The sequence below is a fragment of the Myxine glutinosa genome, chromosome 7 (genome assembly GCF_964187855.1).
Source record: "Myxine glutinosa chromosome 7, kmMyxGlut1.1, whole genome shotgun sequence".
Taxonomy (NCBI): domain Eukaryota; kingdom Metazoa; phylum Chordata; class Myxini; order Myxiniformes; family Myxinidae; genus Myxine; species Myxine glutinosa.
In genome coordinates, this window is record NC_136267.1 from 171,045,054 (window position 1) to 171,067,127 (window position 22,074).

The window sequence follows — 22,074 nt, forward strand, 5'->3', positions numbered from 1 at the left end:
AATATAATTTGTGCCAAATTTGGTCACAATCTCATCAGCGGTTTCGAAGAAAAAGTTTCAAGTGTTTACGGACGGACTGACGATGCGTCATCGCATGAGCCCCCCTGAACTTCGTTCGAGGTGAGCTAAAAAAAAGTTAGAGCTACAAACATTGCAACAAAAAGTGGGGCTGGTGCTGTGGGTTTGCTCATTGAAACGGATGCTTAACATCATTGTTCCTATTTCATTGTTTTCTTTGACCATTTATTCATGTCTCCTAATGTTGGAGATAAAGAGGAAATGAACTTTGAGGATGTTCAGAAAGCTTTGAAGTTTCTGAGTGCTGACAAGGAGCAGACATGGACTCTATTCCAGGTAAGGCTCTTTGTGTCTTGGAGTATTATAGGTGATTACAAACGGTAAGTCTCGCTCTCGGTAAGTCCCCTCGCTCGCGAGATCTGGAGACGACGTCACGGATTTTCGAAGCTCCACACGGTCTCCACGTTTTCAAAGTTAAGTCTGTTCACAATTGTATTTTATCGAAACTGTATTTTATCTTTCGGTGTGTGAACTTATAGTGTGTCTCTTGGATGTTTCTCGGTGTTTATCTTTCATAAATTATTCGTTTCTGTTTGCCGCGCGTGTGAGGCCTTGCAGCCTCAGGCTTCCCCTGTCGAAGTTTGTTTCTTCCTTCGCTGGTTTTGCTAGGTTTTTGATTTTCCCTTCTCCCCCAAACTTCACCGAACATCTACTCTTTGTCGAACATTGTAACCCCCACCCTCCCCCCCAACCCCAAAAAGACTTTTATTTCCTTTTCTCCTCGTGTGCTTTTGTCCCATCGTGTGCTTTTGCCTCTGCCCACGTGCGCTGTCTCACCCCGCCCCCATTATCCCCTTGCCTTGCACCTTTTGCCCTGTTCAAGTGACTCGTGGTCGTCCCTCTAGGCTTCCTCTCCCCATTGGTATTTTTATGAATATAAGATTGTTCTTCACGGTTCTGTTTAAATATGTTTAAACTTTCCCCTTCAGTGTTTTATTCAGTCGTATATTACAACACGCTGTTTTTCTTCCTAATTAAAAGGCTCCTTTCAATTTCCTCTTCAACTCATTCCATTTCAAAAAAATATTCAGTCTCTTATAATTATTTCTCACTGCATGCTCTAAATACTCATTCATTCCACCCCTCCTCCATCGTTCTTAAACGGATCGCTAACTTGAAAATCACAACAAACCCAATTTGCTATAAATGTTCATCTTTCATTGATCATCCACTTTCTAAACTCCCCCCCTTTCCCCTCCCCTCCAAATCTCCCCCCTTGCCCCTCCCCTCCAAATCTCCCCCTTGCCCCTCCCCTCCTAAACTCCCCCCTTGCCCCTCCCCTCCTAAACTCCCCCCTTGCCCCTCCCCTCCTAAACTCCCCCATTGCCCCTCCCCTCCTAAACTCCCCCTTGCCCCTCCCCTCCAAATCTCCCCCTTGCCCCTCCCCTCCAAATCTCCCCCCTTGCCCCTACCCTCCAAATCTCCCCCCTTGCCCCTCCCCTCCAAATCTCCCCCCTTGCCCCTCCCCTCCAAATCTCCCCCCTTGCCCCTCCCCTCCTAAACTCCCCCCTTGCCCCTCCCCTCCTAAACTCCCATCTTGCCCCTCCCATTCAAAACTCCCCCAACCCCTCCCCTTCAAATCTCCCCCCCAACCATCCCTCCCAAATTCTCCCTCCTCCCACCTCCTTCTCAAAGCTCCCTCCTCCCCACTTCTTCTCCCATCGATCTCATACCTCCACCTCCCCCAACCTTCTACTTGTCCTCTGCCCCCCCTCAAACAACCCCTCATTGTGCCTCATCCCATCACCATCAAACCTTTCGTCCTCCTCATCCTTCCCTTTCTTGTAACTCTTCTGTAATCTCTGACACACTATCAACTGCTCTTCCTACCTCCCCCTCTCACCCTTCATCTGACCCTACCCCTCCCCTCCCCTGTCCTGCACCCGATGCTCCCCCTCTCTCCTCATTAACGGTATGGACCTCAAACATCTGGCGCCTTCGCTCAAACCTGATTGATCTCTCCATTCAGGTTGCTTCTGACAATCCAGACTTGATCTGCTTAACAGAAACTTTCCTCCTTCAAGATGTCTCTGATTCCTTAATATCTCTTCCTGGTTACTCCCTCCTCCGGTACGATAGACCTCAGCCTCGTCCTGGTGGTGGGGTGGCTATCTTTATCAAAAACTCTCTTCCTCACTCTCCTTGCACTGCCCTCTCTCCACCCCACCCCCAGGAGTATCTCTGGCTACGGCTTCCTCTCTGCTCCCACCTTTTGTTCATATGTGTTCTGTACCGTCCTCCAAACAGTGATGACTCCATTTACATTTCGCTATCAGACATCATGGACCAACTTCTATCAACTCATCCAAACTCTCTCTTCCTCATATGTGGTGACTTCAACTGTCATCATGCCAACTGGCTGGGTGTGGGTTCATCTCTCACCAGCCATGGCACCTCAGCAAAGGACTTCTGCGACTCATTGGGACTGACACAATCTGTCAATTTCCCGACCCGGATCTCAGTCAATGGAGTATCTTCTCTTCTGGACTTGGTTATGACTAACTTCCCTGCAAATGTCTGCTGCTCTTTTTCTGCTCCAATCGGTTCTTCTGATCATGTGCTTGTTAAAGTGGACATCTCTCTGGCCATTCTCAGAGAGCCTCCCCAGCGCTGACGAGTCTGGCATTTCACTCAGGCCGACTGGCACGGGCTGCAAGCAGCCATCAATCACCTGGACTGGTCTCCGATCTCCACTGCCTCTGACATCAATTCTTCCTGGGAATTCTTCCAAAGCAAACTGCTCTCTCTCATGCACAGATTTATCCCATCTCATCTTCAGTTGTCTTACCCTTCCTCCCATCCATGGTACACTGAATCTTGTGGTGAGGCAGTTGCCCTCTTGGAAGGCAAATCCAACTGAAGGCAATCTCAGTTCCTTCCACCAAGCTCGAAACAAATGTGTGTCTACCCTCAGGAGTGCCAGGAAGCACAATCTCTCCACACTCAAGATTGAACTCTCAAACCTGTCTCCTTCCTCCAAATCCTGGTGGCATCTGGTCAAATCCGTTTCTGGTGTTTGTTCCCCCTCCATCCCCTCCCTTACCTCAAATGGCTACACAGTTGACACCGCACGTGACAAAGCCGAATGCCTCAACTCTGTGTTTGCCTCAAAATCTTGTGTCCCAAACCCATCTCTCTCTGTTCCCACCTTTCCCAGTCGGACCCAACTGCTCCTGGACTCTGTGTCCTTCTCTCCTCACAAGGTAGAGAAGTTTTTTTTATCAAACCTCGACTCTGATTCTGCAACTGGACCAGACGGCATCAGCCCACGGGTCCTAAAATCCTGCTCTGCTACTCTATCTCACCCTCTCTCTGTTCTTTTTACCCTCTCTTTTGCTCAAGGTCATCTGCCGGCATCTTGGAAATCAGCAAACATTACCGCTTTACACAAAAAAGGTGCAAAAACAGATCCTTGCAACTACAGCCCAATCAGCCTGCTTCCAATTATCAGCAAAATCATGGAATCCATCATTGCTTCGGATATCAAATCCTTCCTCTTCTCCAATGGCTTGATCTCTGATCATCAATTTGGATTCAGACCATGTCATTCCACTCTGGACATGTTGCTTCTGCTGTCTCAACAATGGATGGAGGTCCTCAATGCCAAACAGGAAATCAGAGCTGTCTCACTTGACATATCTCGTGCCTTCGATACGGTCTGGCACCCAGCTCTGCTCACCAAACTCTCCTCCTATGGTATCCATGGAAATCTCCACTCATGGCTTGCAGACTTCCTCTCTGGTCGTAGGCAATGTGTGGCCCTGAATGGATTTCTCTCATCTCCCCTTTCTGTTCTGGCTGGAGTTCCCCAAGGTAGTGTTCTGGGCCCTGTGCTATTTCTGATCTTCATCAATGATCTCTCCGACTCTCTGGAAAATCCTCTCTATCACTTTGCTGATGACTCCCCTATCTGCCGCTCCATTCCTCATCCCTCAGATCGGCAGTCTGCAGCCTCCTCACTCTTTGCAGACCTGGACAAAATCACAGACTGGTCAAACAAGTGGAACATGTCTTTCAATCCTGACAAATCTCACACTCTTACAATGTCTCTCCGAAAGGACTGACTGGAAAACCCTCCCATCTACTTTCTCAACAATCCTCTCCAAGAAGTTCTGTCGCTCAAGCTTTTGGGTCTCACTATCTGCCATGATCTTTCTTGGGAAAACCACATTTCCAAGCTGGCCTCCAAAGCCAGTCGCCGACTGGGCATCCTCCGTCGTGCGAAGTCCTTCCTTGGCACACTTGAGCTCCTCACCACATACAAGGCTTTCATCCGCAGCTCAACGGAATACTGCTCTCCCCTCTGGGCTGGTGCTCCTGCGATGAAGTTAACTCCAAGGGCCTTTCACTCACTCACCGCAGGCAGGTTGGTGGTCTTTCTGTCTTCTACCCACGCCTCTCCGGCCTTGCTCCCCCAGCTCTCTCTGTGCTCTGTTCCCCCAATATTCCTTCAGGTCGCACAAGATCTGCCTGCAACCCTCTTATGGTTAAACTGCCAAAATCTCGGCTCTCTGCTCACCTTCACTCTTTCATTCCCCTTTTCTCCCGCGTCTGGAACAAAGTCCCCCACTCTCTTCAATCCCACTCCTCCCTCCAGGTCTTTAAAACAGCTGTTCACCACCATCTCTTATCTTCCCCCATCCAAAACCTTGATCTTTTCTACCCCCGCTAATTCACCCCAGAGCCCTTGCAGTGTTCATATGTTTTATACCTCTCCCACCTCCGCCCACGCCCTCCCCCTCCCACATTTCTCCCGATGTCCCTGCTCTCAAATGTTGTGTTTGTGTCCTTCCCCCTCTCTCCCCATCTTGTCTGCCGCTCCCCTTGTTTTTGTATCTTGTGTGTCGGTTTGACTTTTTGTGTGATTAATGTTAGCTCTTTCACGAGCCTCGATCTTGTATCCAAAAAAAAGAAAAGAAAAAAAAAGTCGCCAGCGCTTATCTGATGATTGACCTTCGCAATGTCTTTTTTCAAAAAAGATGTATTGATCAGATTTGGGGAATATTATTCTGCAAAACTGATCTCATCCCTAGGTTCCACATAATTGTTTTTTCTGGAAGATTCTTAATTGGAAACTTTCTGTTTTGTTGTAACTCTTGTTGTAACATTTAAAATGCCATTTGAAATTGCGTTGGTGCTTCCTGTCTACCTGCAATCTTTTAAATCTTACCTTCCCCTCTCTTCCCTGAGAAATTTGACAATACACAAAGGGGAACACTCAAGAAAAAACAGTTTAATGACCTGTTCAAAGAGTTGAAAAGGCGAGAAGACCTAGAAGAGCTGTTTGCTGGCTTCAGTAAAAATACAGGTGTGGAACAAAACAACATGAGCTGTGAAGAGTTTTCAAGATTCCTCAAAGAGGAGCAGGGAGAGGAATCTGGAGGAACCGAGTTTGGAACAAGAATGGTAGAGAAGTACGAGTCCTTTGAGAATGGTGAGCTTTACCTGGATACCTGGCACCAATAAGCTTTGGTAATTTACTGAATACCTGTATATCAAGAAAACCTAATACTCTCAGCCACTGATTCCCTTCGCATGCCTTCATTTTTAGTCTAGCAAAATATAGTTACCTCCTCGTACAGGTACAACTTCGAACCTCTTGCCAATCACAAAATTTATACAATTTGGACGATATTTCTACAAATGTAACTGCTGCATTTCTACAAATGTAACTGATGCATTTCTACAAAAATGTAACTGATGCATTTCCACAAATGTAACTGCTGCATTACTACAAATGTAACTGATGCATTTCTACAAATGTAACTAATGCATTTCTACAAATGTAACTGCTGCATTTCTACAAATGTAACTGTCACAGTTCTACAAATGTAACTGCTGCATTTCTACAAATGTAACTGCTGCATTTCTACAAATGTAACTGCTGCATTTCTACAAATGTAACTGATGCATTTCTACAAATGTAACTGCTGCATTTCTACAAATGTAACTGATGCATTTCTACCAATGTAACTGCAGCATTTCTACAAATGTAACTGTCACAGTTCTACAAATGTAACTGTCACAGTTCTACAAATGTAACTGTCACAGTTCTACAAATGTAACTGATGCATTTCTACAAATGTAACTGATGCATTTCTCCAAATGTAACTGTCACAGTTCTACAAATGTAACTGCTGCATTTCTACAAATGTAACTGATGCATTTCTACAAATGTAACTGATGCATTTCTACAAATGTAACTGATGCATTTCTACAAATGTAACTGCTGCATTTCTACAAATGTAACTGATGCATTTCTACAAATGTAACTGATGCATTTCCACAAATGTAACTTATGCATTTCTACAAATGTAACTGTCACAGTTCTACAAATATAACTGTCACAGTTCTACAAATGTAACTGTCACAGTTCTACAAATGTAACTGTCACAGTTCTACAAATGTAACTGATGCATTTCTACAAATGTAACTGATGCATTTCTACAAATGTAACTGCAGCATTTCTACAAATGTAACTGTCACAGTTCTACAAATGTAACTGTCACAGTTCGACAAATGTAACTGTCACAGTTCTACAAATGTAACTGATGCATTTCTACAAATGTAACTGATGCATTTCTACAAATGTAACTGTCACAGTTCTACAAATGTAACTGTCACAGTTCTACAAATGTAACTGTCACAGTTCTACAAATGTAACTGTCACAGTTCTACAAATGTAACTGATGCATTTCTACAAATGTAACTGATGCATTTCTCCAAATGTAACTGTCACAGTTCTACAAATGTAACTGCTGCATTTCTACAAATGTAACTGATGCATTTCTACAAATGTAACTGATGCATTTCTACAAATGTAACTGATGCATTTCTACAAATGTAACTGCTGCATTTCTACAAATGTAACTGATGCATTTCTACAAATGTAACTGATGCATTTCTACAAATGTAACTGATGCATTTCTACAAATGTAACTGCTGCATTTCTACAAATGTAACTGATGCATTTCTACAAATGTAACTGATGCATTTCCACAAATGTAACTTATGCATTTCTACAAATGTAACTGTCACAGTTCTACAAATATAACTGTCACAGTTCTACAAATGTAACTGTCACAGTTCTACAAATGTAACTGATGCATTTCTACAAATGTAACTGATGCATTTCTACAAATGTAACTGCAGCATTTCTACAAATGTAACTGTCACAGTTCTACAAATGTAACTGTCACAGTTCGACAAATGTAACTGTCACAGTTCTACAAATATAACTGTCACAGTTCTACAAATGTAACTGTCACAGTTCTACAAATGTAACTGATGCATTTCTACAAATGTAACTGATGCATTTCTACAAATGTAACTGTCACAGTTCTACAAATGTAACTGTCACAGTTCTACAAATGTAACTGTCACAGTTCTACAAATGTAACTGTCACAGTTCTACAAATGCAATTGCTGCAATTTCTATATACAAACGGATTCCCTAAATGAATGGTGTAAAATATTTTTTTATTAAAAAATTGCCTTAATGTGCAAAAAGGTGGCCATTAAATATCTTAACAAACAATCATATATAAAAAATGTATATAACATTTTCTTAATACCTGTCCCTAATTATGGGAAAAGTTTAAGTTAATCTATCAAATTTAAATTATTTCATAGACTTTGAAAAGGTTAATTGTGTTGCACTGTTGGCTTCATTCTGAACCGAAGCTCTGAGCTACTTTTCACACCCACTGCAAAATGGTGGTGCAACAATCGGGCAGTGAGGTTTCAATTTGTCTAAAACGCGTTTGGAATATCCTGCTTGCGAAATAAAATTTGGTATCAACATTATTCATGCCTGTTCTCCCATCATTTTGAAAGTGAATGCTGAGCTTGTGGGATGTTTTGCTACCAGCAGGTTAACTTTAAAGCATTTTCATAGAAGTTGTAAATTAATTTTTAACCTCGCTAGAGGAGAGGGTATTGCATTTGGGTTCGTTTGTCAGTTTGTTACTTGCAAAATGGTTTTTCAAGTATTGTTTGGTCTTGTGCTTTATTTTGTCCGTATGTCAATCGCCTACAGGTCACAATTTCAAACCAATCTTCAGGAAACTTCACCAGATGGTAGAGTTGGTCACAAGGAAGCCTATTGATTTTGACGTCACAGGTCAAATTCCTAAAATTGTCATTTTTCATCCGGTTGACTTGAAAATTTAACAGCATTTGCATATTGAGTCACTAAATTTGGAAAACAAACTATTTTTGAGGTGAAAAGGTCAAAGGTGAACCTTCCAAAATCATCAATTTTCATCTGAAAAATCATCAATTTTCATCTCAAAAATCATCAATTTTCATCTGAAAAATCATCCATTTTCATCTGAAAAATCATCAATTTTCATGCAATTGACTTGACAATTAAACAGCAATTGCACAGTGCAGCAGTGAATTGGAAAACCAACCATTTTTAGGGTCATAATGTCAAAGGTCAACTCAGAATCAAACTTCTAAAATCATAAATTTTCATCTAAAAAATAATCACTTTTCATCTGATTCACTTGAAAATGAAACAGCAATGCATAGTGCAGCAGTGAATTAGGAAACCAACTATTTTAAGGTCAAAGGATCAAAGGTCAACTCAAGGTCAAGCTTATAAATCATCAATTTTCATCTGAACAATCTTTAATTTTCAGCCGATGAACTTGAAAATTAAACAGCAATTGCATAGTCTGAATTGGGAAACCATCTGAATTGGGAAACCATCTATTTCAAGGTCAAAAGGTCAAAGGTCAACTCAAGGTCAAGCTTATAAATCATCAATTTTCATCTGAACAATCTTTAATTTTCAGCCGATTAACTTGAAAATTAAACAGCAATTAAACAACAATTAGTCTGAATTGGGAAACCATCTATTTTAAGGTCAAAAGGTCAAAGGTCAACTCAAGGTCAAACTTCTAATATCATCAATTTTTATCTGAAAAAACATCAATTTTAATCCGATTGACCTGAGTTTGATTAAGATCGTCAATTTTAATCTTAATGAAATGGACAATTTGATGTATCCATGGCAACTTTTGGGGGGGGGGGGGGGGGGGAGGGGTGGATTTTGCAAGTAAGTATCGTTCTCTGTATGACGTCTTCTTCTTTGTTTGTTCATCTGTTTGCTTGTCTGCACAGAACGTGAGTACGTTTATTAATTATATTAGACCTTTTAGAACCATCAGACAATATAAGACCCTTTTGAACCCTAAATCCCATTAGACCCTTAAAAAAAAAAAATTAGACCCTTTAGAACCCCGAAAATCCAAAATACCTTGATGACCCAAAAAACCCCAAAAATACCCAGAGATGCAAAAGACCCATAATACCCAGAAGACCATTAAAGACCCAAGATACTGTGAAGACCCTTAAACATTTCGAAGACTTCATTGACCCAAAATACCCTGAAGACTGTTGAAGATCCCAAAAGTCTGAAAGGACCCAGAAGTCCAAAAAGACCGATAAGACCCAAAATACACAAAATACTCCGAGGATCCTAAGGACAAAACCATACAAACACGTCCTGACGAGAGTCTGGAATCTTTTATTTCTCTTTCTTGTCATTTTCTTGTTTTGTCATCAGTTACTTTTATCTACAAGCATGATACATAACTATTTCCTTTTTACACCTTTTTCTGCAAATATTGCAGAAAATATTTTAATGATTGCAGAAAATATATGAAAAGATTTCAGCAATTTTCTGAAAAGATTTTTCCCACCGTTGGGTTGTAGGCAAAAGTTGGGGAGGGGACACTTTATCACCCCGCGTACATGAAGCAAAAAGTGTGGTTAAATAAAATTGAAAACTAGAATGGCACTCGTAGAGCACATAGTCTCACCTCCTTTTGAACAAATACCATCGTTAACTGAACTACTATGAGGGACCACTACTATTATGGCCCATATACCCGTATCACCGATGCACCCGATTATGTAACATACATTGCCATTATCCCTAGCTTTATCGATTATATTGATTGATTATTAGGATATTTAATAAGTAAATTATTTTTGCACTACTTTGTAATGTCAGGGATTATAAATTAAAAATCATCATTGCACTCTCTTAATGTGTCACAGCAAAGCAAAACCATATTTTTTCACTGGATGCATTTATTGGATACCTCCTGTCACCCGATGGGTCGGTATTCAACGTGGAACATGCCAATGTCTACCAGGACATGACCCAACCTCTAAATCACTACTTCATCTTCTCCTCTCATAACACCTACCTGATGGAAGGCCAGCTCATGGGAAGCAGTCGCACCGATGCCTACTTGAAGTTTGTATCATTCTTGCATTTTTATGCATTTAATAATTTCTCACTGTTTGTGTTTATTTTTTATCTAATCCAATGATTATCACATTATTTATTGCATTTATTTATTGATCGTTTTAATTTATTTTCACATTTATTTTGCTATCCTGGCATGTTATATGTATTTAATAACAAGCTGTTCACCGGTGGTTTTCATCATGGTTCTACCTAATAGAATGTCTTATGATACGAAATACTCAGTGATAAGGAAATTTCCTTCCAATTAACATGATTTTTAATTTGAGAACTAATTAATGTTGGTACCTTTTGAAATACTTACTGCAAATTTATACTTTTTCATTCTTCGTGGACCCGAAGATTAAACTTTTTGAAGTAAGAGGTGAGAGCATTCCTAACCTCCCTCAATAAAAGATAAACTTGCCATTTGCGGCACTTCTGCAGAATTTTTTCTGTCAATATGCAAATTGCGCAATGACGTATGAATGCTAAATGAGACCGTGTGTGCGTGTGTGTGTGTGTGTGTGTGTGTGTGTGTGTGTGTGTGTGTGTGTGTGTGTTTAAACCGGCAAGGTTCTACTAAATGGGCACTTTTAACCTGCCGTTGATCGCAATAAATCTGTCATTTAAATTGTTTTTTAAACATCATTTTCAGAAATGGTTATTGTAAGGTATCTCGACAGACAACGATCGATTGTTGCATATTTATTGACTCTGCAGGTATTAGGCCCGATTCACCCCAGCGCCATCCGAGCTGGGCCGTAACTTACGGAAACGGAAATAAACCCGCGGTCACGGTGTCGGGATAAAACGGGGAATACTTGCACCATCATACATGACAGTTATTAACCATAACTGTTCTATTCCTAAATGGAAATCAGATTCACGGAAATATAGGAAATACGAGAAAGATCTGTGGATGAGAGGTGTCGGGTGTGTAACATTTCCTGATAGCACAAGCGAACAGCTCCAGTGGATACAACACACACACGCACACACACACACACGCACACACACACACACACGCACACACACACACACACACACACACAAGGACACACACACACACACACGGACACACACATACCCACACATACACACATAAACACACACACACACATACACACACACACTCACACAAGGACACAGACACACACACACACACACACACACAAGGACACAGACACACACACACACACATACACATACACACACACACAAACAAACAGGAGTGGAACAAACAAACAAACAGGGGTGAAACAAACTAACAAACAAACAGGGGTGAAATGTAACCCTGTCCATCTTAGGTGGCAGACACACATACAGACACACACACACACACACACACACACACACACACACACACACACACACAAGGACACAGACACACACACACACACATACACATACACACACACACAAACAAACAGGAGTGGAACAAACAAACAAACAGGGGTGAAACAAACTAACAAACAAACAGGGGTGAAATGTAACCCTGTCCATCTTAGGTGGCAGACACACATACAGACACACACACACACACACACACAAGCAAAATCCGTCCACAGTGTTTTGTAATATAATGCTATATATCGTCTTTGGCCCTATCTCTCAATGGTGAAGAATCTAAAAAAATTATAGTGTCCGGATCCAGATCTTTGCTAAAATCAAATCAATTTGTCCTTGTCATTCACCCAACCTGTCCACTAAATTTCCTCTGAATCCTTCCATAATTATGAGACATCCTGCTCAAAAACAAACAGAAAAACAAACAAGAAATATGGCATGCACAGTACTATACTTGCGATATCCCTAAAATAAGTTGTTGACCTTTGGCCTATGTTGATCTCAAAAAATAATTGGTGGTTGAATTCAGTTACATGACAAGCAAATCTTGTTCAAATTTCAAGTCAATCAGATGAAAATTCACAATTCTACAAATTTTGTCCATGTTGACATTTTGACGTTCAGACCTGAAATATAATTGTGGGCTTTTGGCCTATGTTGAGCTTTTGGCCTATGTTGAGCTTTTGGCCTATGTTGACCGAAAGAATAAATGGTGGTTACATTTGCAGACCTGATGTGCAAATCCTCTTCAAATTTCAAGTAAATTGGATGAAAATTGATGATTTTAGAAATTTGACAAACTTGTTGACCTTTGGCCTATGTTTATCTTTTGACCTCAAAATAAATAGGTTTCTTGCTTATGACCAACTCTACCATTTTGTGAAGTTTCTTGAAGATCGGTTTAAAATTGCGACATGTAGGCGAATGACGTAAAAACAGCCAGAAACAGACAGAATAACGCACAAGAAATAACGCACACAAACCAATATACTTGAAACATCTTCGATTTCAAAACAAACAGGGGTGTAACAAACAAATAGGGGTGTAATAAACAAACAGGGGTGTAACAAACAAATAGGGGTGTAACAAACAAACAGGGGTGTAACAAACAAACAGGGGTGTAACAAACAAACAGGGGTGTAACAAACAAACGGGGGTGTAACAAACAAACGGGTGTAACAAACAAACAGGGGTGTAACAAACAAACAAGGCTGTAACAAACAAACAGGGTTGTAACAAGCAAACAGGGGTGTAACAAGCAAACAGGGGTGTAACAAACAAACAGATGTAAAAAACAAACAGGGTTGTAATAAACAAACAGGGGTGTAACAAGCAAACAGGGGTGTAACAAGCAAACAGGGGTGTAACAAGCAAACAGGGGTGTAACAAGCAAACAGGGGTGTAACAACCAAACAGGGGTGTAACAAGCAAACAGGGGTGTAACAAGCAAACAGGGGTGTAACAAGCAAACAGGGGTGTAACAAGCAAACAGGGGTGTAACAAGCAAACAGGGGTGTAACAAGCAAACAGGGGTGTAACAAGCAAACAGGGGTGTAACAAGCAAACAGGGGTGTAACAAGCAAACATGGGTGTAACAAGCAAACAGGGGTGTAACAAGCAAGCAGGGGTGTAACAAGCAAACAGGGGTGTAACAAACAAACAGGGGTGTAACAAACAAACAGGGGTGTAACAAAGAAACAGGGGTGTATTAAACAAACAGGGGGTGTAACAAGCAAACAGGGCTGTGACAAGCAAACAGGGGTGTAACAAGCAAACAGGGGTGTAACAAGCAAACAGGGGTGTAACAAGCAAACTGGGGTGTAACAAACAAACAGGGGTGTAACAAACAAACGGGTGTAACAAACAAACAGGGGTGTAACAAACAAACAGGGGTGTAACAAACAAACAGGGGTGTAACAAACAAACATGGGTGTAACAAACAAACAGGGGTGTAACAAACAAACAGGGGCGTAACAAACAAACAGGGGCGTAACAAACAAACAGGGGCGTAACAAACAAACAGGGGCGTAACAAACAAACAGGGGCGTAACAAACAAACAGGGGCGTAACAAACAAACAGGGGCGTAACAAACAAACAGGGGTGTAACAAACAAACAGGGGTGTAAAAAACAAACAGGGGTGAAATGTAACCTCTGTCCATCTTAGGTGGAGGAGTTAGTCATTGAATCTGATTTTGTCCGACGAAAGTGAATTTTAAAAGATGCATCAACATGACACTAACATCATCAGGTTGGCAATGTTGCTTTCAGCCTTAGCAGATTAAAGCTTCAATCAGAAATCATGTGTTATGGGGAATAATCTCACGTCCACATCGACCCTGTTGATGATCTTCGAGAGGTTTATTGTGTTTTATACCTCTCCCCCCCCCCGCCCCCCCCCCTCCCCTTCACACGCCTCCTGCCCCCAAGCCCTCTCCCTCCCACACTTCTCCCTGCTCTCAAATGTTGTGGTTGTGTGCTTCCCCTTCTCTCCCCATCTTGTCTTCCGCTCCCTCTTTTTGTATATTTTGTTTGTCTGGTTGATTTGTTTGTGAAATAAATGTTAGCTATTTCACGAGCCTCGATTCAGTATACAAAAAAAAATTCAAATATAATTATTAAATGTTTTTTGACTTCTCCTAAACAGGGCATTCCATGCAGGATGCCGTTGTGTGGAGCTCGATTGTCAGGATGGCAAGGATGGTGAGCCTGTCATTTATCATGGCGGCACCTTCACTACGGAAGTGCCTTTCAAGGCTGTCTTGGAAATCATCACCCAAGAGGCTTTCAGGGTGAATTGTTTTTCTCACTGTGTTTGCAACACTCAAAGTGACTATAACTCGATGGGGAACATTTATTCACACAAGAGTAATTAATAAAATGCTCTCAACTTTCCTTTCTGCCAATGCCGACAATGACAGCGAAGGCGTACATAGTCCAAATTTCATTGCTTCTGATTGGCCAGTTAATTGTGCGACAAAAAATTGTCGATGTGAACGTTGAGTAGGTATCATACCAACAAACTAAAACTCACAAAAAAGCAAAAAAAGTTTATTTAGACAAACAAAATGCTGCATATACATTTTATTGTATCTTTATAATTGAGTTTTGTTTTTCTAAATCAGTGCTTAGAATTGCCTCCAAATCTCATGTACCCAACGCATCCCGTTATGTCCCCCATCCAACCCCGTCATACCTACTCCACTTTGTATCCTCACTCGAGAAGGTCGAGACATTTCTGTCCAGCCTTGACCTTGCTTCGGCAATGGGCCCAGATGGCACCAGTGCCCATGTTTTAAAATCCTGCTCTGACATTGTTGCTTCCCCCTTCATCTTTTTTTTTTTTGTATACAGAATCGAGGCTCGTGTAAGAGCTAACACATTGTACATGAAAACATGCACAGACACATACAACATGGAATGAAGGGAGCGGGAGACAGGAGGGGGAGAGAGAGGGAAGCACACAAGCACAACAACAGTCGAGAACAAGGACATCGGGAGATCTGTGGAAGGGGGAGGGCTGGGGAGGAGGGAGGGCATACATGGTATAAAGCAAATGAACACTTCTAGGAATTTCAGTAATGAAGTTGGGGGTTTGAAAGAGGCAGATTTGGAGTATTTTAACGGGGGTAGAAAATATCAAGGTTTTGGATGGGGGAAGATAAGAGATGGTGGTGAACAGCTGTTTTAAAGACCTGGAGGGAGGAGTGGGATTGAAGAGAGCGAGGGAGTTTGTTCCAGAGGTGCGAGAAAAGAGGAATGAAGGAGTGAAGGTGAATAGAGAGTCTTGATTTTGGCAGTTTAACCATAAGAGGGTTGCTGGCAGATCTTGTGTGTCCGGCAGGAATATTTGGGGGGCAGAGCACAGACAGAGCAGGGGGAGCAAGGCCGGAGAGGAGTCGGTAGAAAATATCAAGGTTTTGGATGGGGGAAGATAAGAGATGGTGGTGAACAGCTGTTTTAAAAACCTGGAGGGAGGAGGGAGATTGAAGAGAGCGAGGGAGTTTGTTCCAGAGGTGCGAGAAAAGAGGAATGAAGGAGTGAAGGTGAATAGAGAGTCTTGATTTTGGCAGTTTAACCATAAGAGGGTTGCTGGCAGATCTTGTGCGTCCGGCAGGAATATTTGGGAGACAGGGCACAGAGAGAGCTGGGGGGGGCAAGGCCGGAGAGGAGTCGGTAGAAGACAGAAAGACCACCTGCCCTATTTGTGGTGAATGTTCTTGTGCTTGCTTTCCAGAAATGTGATTACCCAGTGATCATATCCATTGAGAATCACTGTGGGATGGAACAACAGAAGGTCATGGCTACTCAAATGCGCCAAATCCTGGGAGATAAACTTCTTATTCCTCCTGAGAATATTACTTGCCTCCCTTCACCAAAAGTGAGTGACAGCGTTTGACGTGATAAAGTGCTCCACCAATAATGTGATTAATCATACGTGCATTTTTTATGTTCGTCGACGGAGGCATGTTGTCCGTCCGGCTGTCCGTCCGTCCGTGATAAGTTTTCATTACAGTGAAAACTCAAGAATGGCTGAAGGGATCCGAGTCAAACTTGGTACAAGTATGTATAATGATGCAAATATAATGATGCAAAAGTTAACTGATTAGATTCTGGGGTCAAGAGGTCAAAGGTCACTGGTCCCATGAGGTATAAATTCTGTTACCGATCTAACTTTTGAACCAGTGATGGGATTTTGACCAAACTTGGTATAAGAATATACTATGATGCAAAAATGAACTGACTAGATTTTGGCAGCAAGAGGTCAAAAGGTCACTGGTCCCATGAGGTATAAATTCTGTTACCGATCTAACTTTTGAACCAGCAATGGGATTTTGACCAAACTTGGTATAAGAATATATTATGATGCAAAAATGAACTGATTAGATTCTGGAGGTCAAGAGGTCAAAGGTCACTGGTCACATGAGGTATAAATTTTGTTACCGCTCTAACTTTTGAACCAGCGATGGGATTTTGACCAAACTTGGTATAAGAATATATTATGATGCAAAAATGAACTGATTATATTTTGGCAGCAAGAGGTCATATGTCAGAGGTCATGTCAGGTAAAATGTGATACTCTAAAACAGTTGAAGGGATTTCAATCAAACTTGATACAGATCGGATAATGAAATTAAAGAACGCAAGATGAGAATTGAGTCAAAGAGTCTGAACACAGGTGGCTTGGGGCAGTATGGCACACGTGGCAGGTGTAGACAAAAGCAAGCGACAATGGATGCTTGTTGTTCTATCTGTGGTGTTTGGTGTTTCTTTTCTGACCACATACCTCATTAGCCCATCCTGCTAATGAGGTCACATTACATCGTCAATTTTCATCTGATTGACCTTGAATTTTAAGAATTTGGATATTGGGTCACTGAATTGGTTCAGAAATAATAAGCTAGAAGCCGACTTAATTTTTTAGATCAAAAGTCAAAGGTCAAGGTTGTGTAAAATAATCAAATTTCATCTGATTGATCTGAAATTTTAAGAATTTGCATATTCAGTCACTGAATTGGTTCAGCTATAAAAAGGTAGAAGCCGACTAATTTTTTAGATCAAAAGTCAAAGGTCAAGGTTGCATAAAATAATCAATTTTCATCTGATTGATCTGAAATTTTAAGAATTTGCATATTGGGTCACTGAAATGGTTCAGCAATAAAAAGCTAGAAGCTGACGGGTTTTTTTTAGATCAAAAGGTCAAAGGTCAGCATCACATTAAATTATCAATTTTCATCTTATTGATCTGAAATTTGAAGAATTTGCATATTGGGTCACTGAATTGGTTCAGCAATAAAAAGCTAGAAGCCGACTTATTTTTTAGATCAAAAGTCAAAGGTCAAGGTTGCGTAAAATAATCAATTTTCATCTGATTGATCTGAAATTTTAAGAATTTGCATATTGGGTGACTGAATTGGTTCAGAAATAAAAAGCTAGAAGCTGACGGGTTTTTTTTAGATCAAAAGGTCAAAGGTCAGCATCACATTAAATTATCAATTTTCATCTTATTGATCTGAAATTTTAAGAATTTGCATATTGGGTCACTGAATTGGTTCAGCAATAAAAAGCTAGAAGCCGACTTATTTTTTAGATCAAAAGTCAAAGGTCAAGGTTGTGTAAAATAATCAATTTTCATCTGATTGATCTGAAATTTTAAGAATTTGCATATTTGGTCACTGGATTGGTTAACCAATCAAAATCTAGAAGCCAATTATTTTTTTAGATCAAAAGCTCAAAGGTCAAGGTTGCATAAAATCGTCAATTTTCATCCGATTGACGACATTTGAGCATGGTTTGCTTATTGGGTCAATAAGCATATCACTCCTGAGGCCAAAAGGTCAAGATCGCCTACAATCGTCTATTTATTGTATTTATTTAGCTGTTTTTGTCATGTTTATCATAAGGATGAAGAAGTCTGAACACAAAGCGGACCCAGATGGGCTTTGCATTTTCAAATGCTTTATAGTAATTGGATTCTGAGCTCAAATCTCACACTGTGTTGATTTTTTCCATTCTTAAAATCAAACAGCACATTCTATTGGTGATTGACAACAATGAGGACACCGGCCTCACACAACGAGCTCACACATGCAATGACCTACTAAACGTTTTATTTTATGCTACCATTAGTCTTCACCTGTTTCGTCTTAAAATTATTAAATGGTGAATCATGTTGCATTATCCTAATAGCAGTTTTCTAAAGGTTGCACTATCTTCTCTACAGGAGGCCAAAGGCAAATTTTTACTGAAAGTAAAAAAGCGCAAATCAAATATCCCGACTGAAAGCAGTGTGGGCGAATCTGAGATCGATAGCGATGATGATGATGATGAAGAAGAGGCCAAACCATCATCAAGTGACACGAAGTTGCCAAAAAAGGTGAAATACCCAGTCAGGCTTGTTTCTGATTTGTTTTCGGTTTTTAAATGATTTACCTGTATTATATTTCTCCTACCAAATATGACTTTTTTTCCAATAAGTTGTGGACTAATTTGCATTTCAGCATCTCTCTGGTTACTGTGCTTGGCTCCATAATGGGTTAAAAGCCTCCAGAAAAAAGATGGGAAATTTTGATGGATGGAAACAGCGGAGCGATGACAATTGATTTTTGTGATTCTAATGCTTTAAAAAAAAAGTACAAATACCGTGAGAGTACAAATTATTGCAACTCAAGATGAAAGGCAACTTGTTTTTTTCATTGAACAAGGTTTTGTGAAAGCTCATGTTGTCTGCACATACTGTTTTGTACACGGAATAGAGAACGGTGCCAGAACTTCTGGAAATTGCGTACCTGAAGAGCGTCAAGTTTGAGAGTTTCAAACATTCTAAAGACTGTCAGAAGCCAGAAGAGATGATCTCGTATTCAGAATCCAAAGTGAAACATCTTGCGGAGGAAAGTGGTAAATAATATTTCCCATCGTCTTTTGAATTGGTTCTTAAGGTAAATGTAATTTGTGAAAAAATGATTAATGACTAATTAGCATTTGCATATTTACGGCAAATTAAGTCATATTAAGCTATATAGATTATGCAGATTATAAAGGCGCAACTAACCTACTATATAAGAGAGATGTTGGTGTGTGTGTCGCCATTTTTCTCAGAGATGGCTGAACGGATCTTCGTCAAACTTTCAGAGATTCATCAGTGAGTGCCTGGGAGTGTTTTAGGCCCAAAAAAATAAAAATAATTGTGAGTGAATTTTTGGGGGATTTAAAAAAAAATCGCTCTATAGCACCTAAGCCTTTTTGATTAATGACAGTTATATACAAGTACACATTCGCATAAATAAATACAAAACAATCACCAGACATTTGAACACAAATAATCAAACTATTCCGGAAGCGGCCGAAGTTGTTGGTAAGGCTTCTTCTTCTTCCTGAACGTCATCATACTTAACTCAGAAACGTGATGAACGGCACATTCAGCAGCAGATATTCAACAAAAAGGTAAAATTATGATTTGACGTTTGTGATGGATTCTGATTTGGATGTAATTGCTTTTCCATTATATTTGCCCTCATTTCAAATATGCTAATGTTTCTTATTTCCTTGAGCAATGCCGGGTACTCCAGCTATAAACACTTATATACTTTACTCGGGGTACAAATACAAATACAACTTTGCCTGGGGGTAAATATAGGCGATGTGGCCACGGCCTCATTCGGGGGTGCGGGGGACCGGGAGAGGGGCGTAAATGTAAATGTGTACCGTGTAGCGCCACCTGGTGATTGTGGCAGAGGGTATTACAATTTCCTTTTTTACCTGTGCAACACTGAGGTTATGAAGGACTCTTTGCATGGGTAAAATTTTCTTTCTTCTCTTCCCACCTCTCCTCCCCCCAAAACGGAGGGGCCTGTCAAAGTCCTGTCCTCCCCTCCCCCCCCCCAAAGATGTATATGTAATATATATTTCCCCTCCCTCTCCCCTCCCCCTCCTGCTCCCCCGCCCCTCCTCGGCAACGCCGGGTACTACTACCAGTGATTTATATGTTAAAAATGCAAATATGACTTTGGAATTGTATTTAAAAAGCAAAATGAACAGCAAAGAAAGCAGAAACATTAAGCTTCATGTGAACAGGGAATGTAAACGATCTTCCCTCAGTCAATGTTTGGGGCTGACAGGATGGCCTAGAGGTACGTTCAATCACCTTTAAGCTGTCTCGCCTGGGTTTGAATCCCAACACAGCTATAAACTGTCATCCCGGCAGGGTGATTCATCAGTGTGCATACCGTCCCTCAAATGGATGTACATCCCGTCGGCCAGCATTCGTTGGTGGACATTAAAGATCCCACAATGTCCTTTATGAAGAGTAGGCGAGCTGCAGTGCCCTGAGAAAGTATTCATACCCTGTGAATTTTGTTGTGTTACAGCCTGAATTTAAAATGGATTAAAATTCGATTTTTTTGGTCACAGATGTACAAATAATAACCCATAATGTCAGAGTGGATTTGATTATTTTAGAAATTTTTATAAAATAATTCAAAATGAAACGCTGAAATGTCTTGAGCTAATAAGTATTCAACTCCTATGCTATGACACTCCAAATTGAACTCAGGTGCATCCAATTTATTTTTATCATCCTTGATGTCTACAACTTGATTGGAGTCCACCTGTGGCCAATTCAATTGGTTGGACATTATTTAAAAAGAAACACACCTTTCTACATAAGGTCCCACAGTTGATAGTGCATGTCAGAGCAGAAACTCGACCATGAAGTCCAAGGAACTGTCAGTAGAACTCCGAGATAGAATTATGAGAAGGCACAGATCTGGGGAAGGGTATAAACAATTTCTGGAGTTTTGGAAGTTCCCAAGAGCACAGACTCCATAATTATCCATACAGACTCCATTACAGACTCCATACAGACTCCATACAGACTCCATTATGGACAGAGCTCCATAACTAGGAAATGGAAAAATATGGAACTACCCAGACTCTTCCTAGAGCTGACTGCCCGACCAAATTGTTTATTTCATTGTACTTACTTTTTCCACACGCGAAATTTGCATCTATGTTTATTTAAATTATACAATGGACTCCAAAATGTAAATGTTTCATGAAATTTGTTATATTATATCACCTTTATCAATATTGTTGAAATGAAGATCAAATAGCTGTATGTTGAAATATGTTGAAAAAGTCAAAACTTTACATGGGGTGTACTTACTTTTTCACGTGACTGTATATATATATATATATATATATATATATATATATATATATATATATATATATATAGATATATATATATATATATATATATATATATAATAAGTTCAAAACACACCTGGTCACAAGTGTGCCGCACTGACCGGGTCCTCAGTCGAGGTCCTCAGCATCATCCCCGTTTCGGCCCTTCAACCTCGATACGGTCAGCTAAGGTGGGCCAGCAGGCCACATATATATATATATATTTTTGTAGCCATTCCAGAACACAATTTCCGACATGTGTTGTGAAGGATACTACTACTACTACTACTACTACTACTACTACTACTACTACTACTACTACTATTTATTTTTTTTATACAAGATCGAGGCACGTGTAAGAGCTAACATTAATCACATAAAAACAAACTGACACATAAAACATATAATAAAGGAAGCGGGAGACAAGAGAGAGAGGGAAGCACACAAGTACAACAGCAGAGAACAGGGACATCGGGAGATCTGTGGGAGGGAGTGGGTTTGGGGGGAAGAGGCATGGGAAGAGGGGGGGGCTACTACTACTACTGCTACTACTAATCCGCATGCCCGAATAAGGGACGTAGCGATCCCCATAACTGTCCGTCTTCCGAATACAGTGAAGGGAGTTGACCCTTAATACTTTGTTCCCTTTGGACAGGGGGAACGGGAAGCACAGCGGACAAAGCCAGGTCTTCATAA

The 22,074-nt window shown here is 40.7% G+C and overlaps 1 protein-coding gene across 1 annotated transcript in view; it reads left to right on the forward strand.

The window, feature by feature from the left end:
* Nucleotides 1-248: 248 nt before the first annotated feature.
* LOC137431832 (1-phosphatidylinositol 4,5-bisphosphate phosphodiesterase delta-4) overlaps nucleotides 249-22,074 on the forward strand; it is a 43,934-nt gene continuing 22,108 nt past the window's right edge. Inside the window, exons 1-7 of the mRNA XM_068123574.2 lie at nucleotides 249-354; nucleotides 5,269-5,512; nucleotides 10,150-10,351; nucleotides 14,339-14,483; nucleotides 15,929-16,072; nucleotides 18,416-18,568; nucleotides 18,948-19,089. Of these exons, the coding sequence (XP_067979675.2) occupies nucleotides 250-354; nucleotides 5,269-5,512; nucleotides 10,150-10,351; nucleotides 14,339-14,483; nucleotides 15,929-16,072; nucleotides 18,416-18,568; nucleotides 18,948-19,089 (1,135 nt within the window). The 5' untranslated portion in view covers nucleotide 249. The remainder of the gene's footprint in view (nucleotides 355-5,268; nucleotides 5,513-10,149; nucleotides 10,352-14,338; nucleotides 14,484-15,928; nucleotides 16,073-18,415; nucleotides 18,569-18,947; nucleotides 19,090-22,074) is intronic.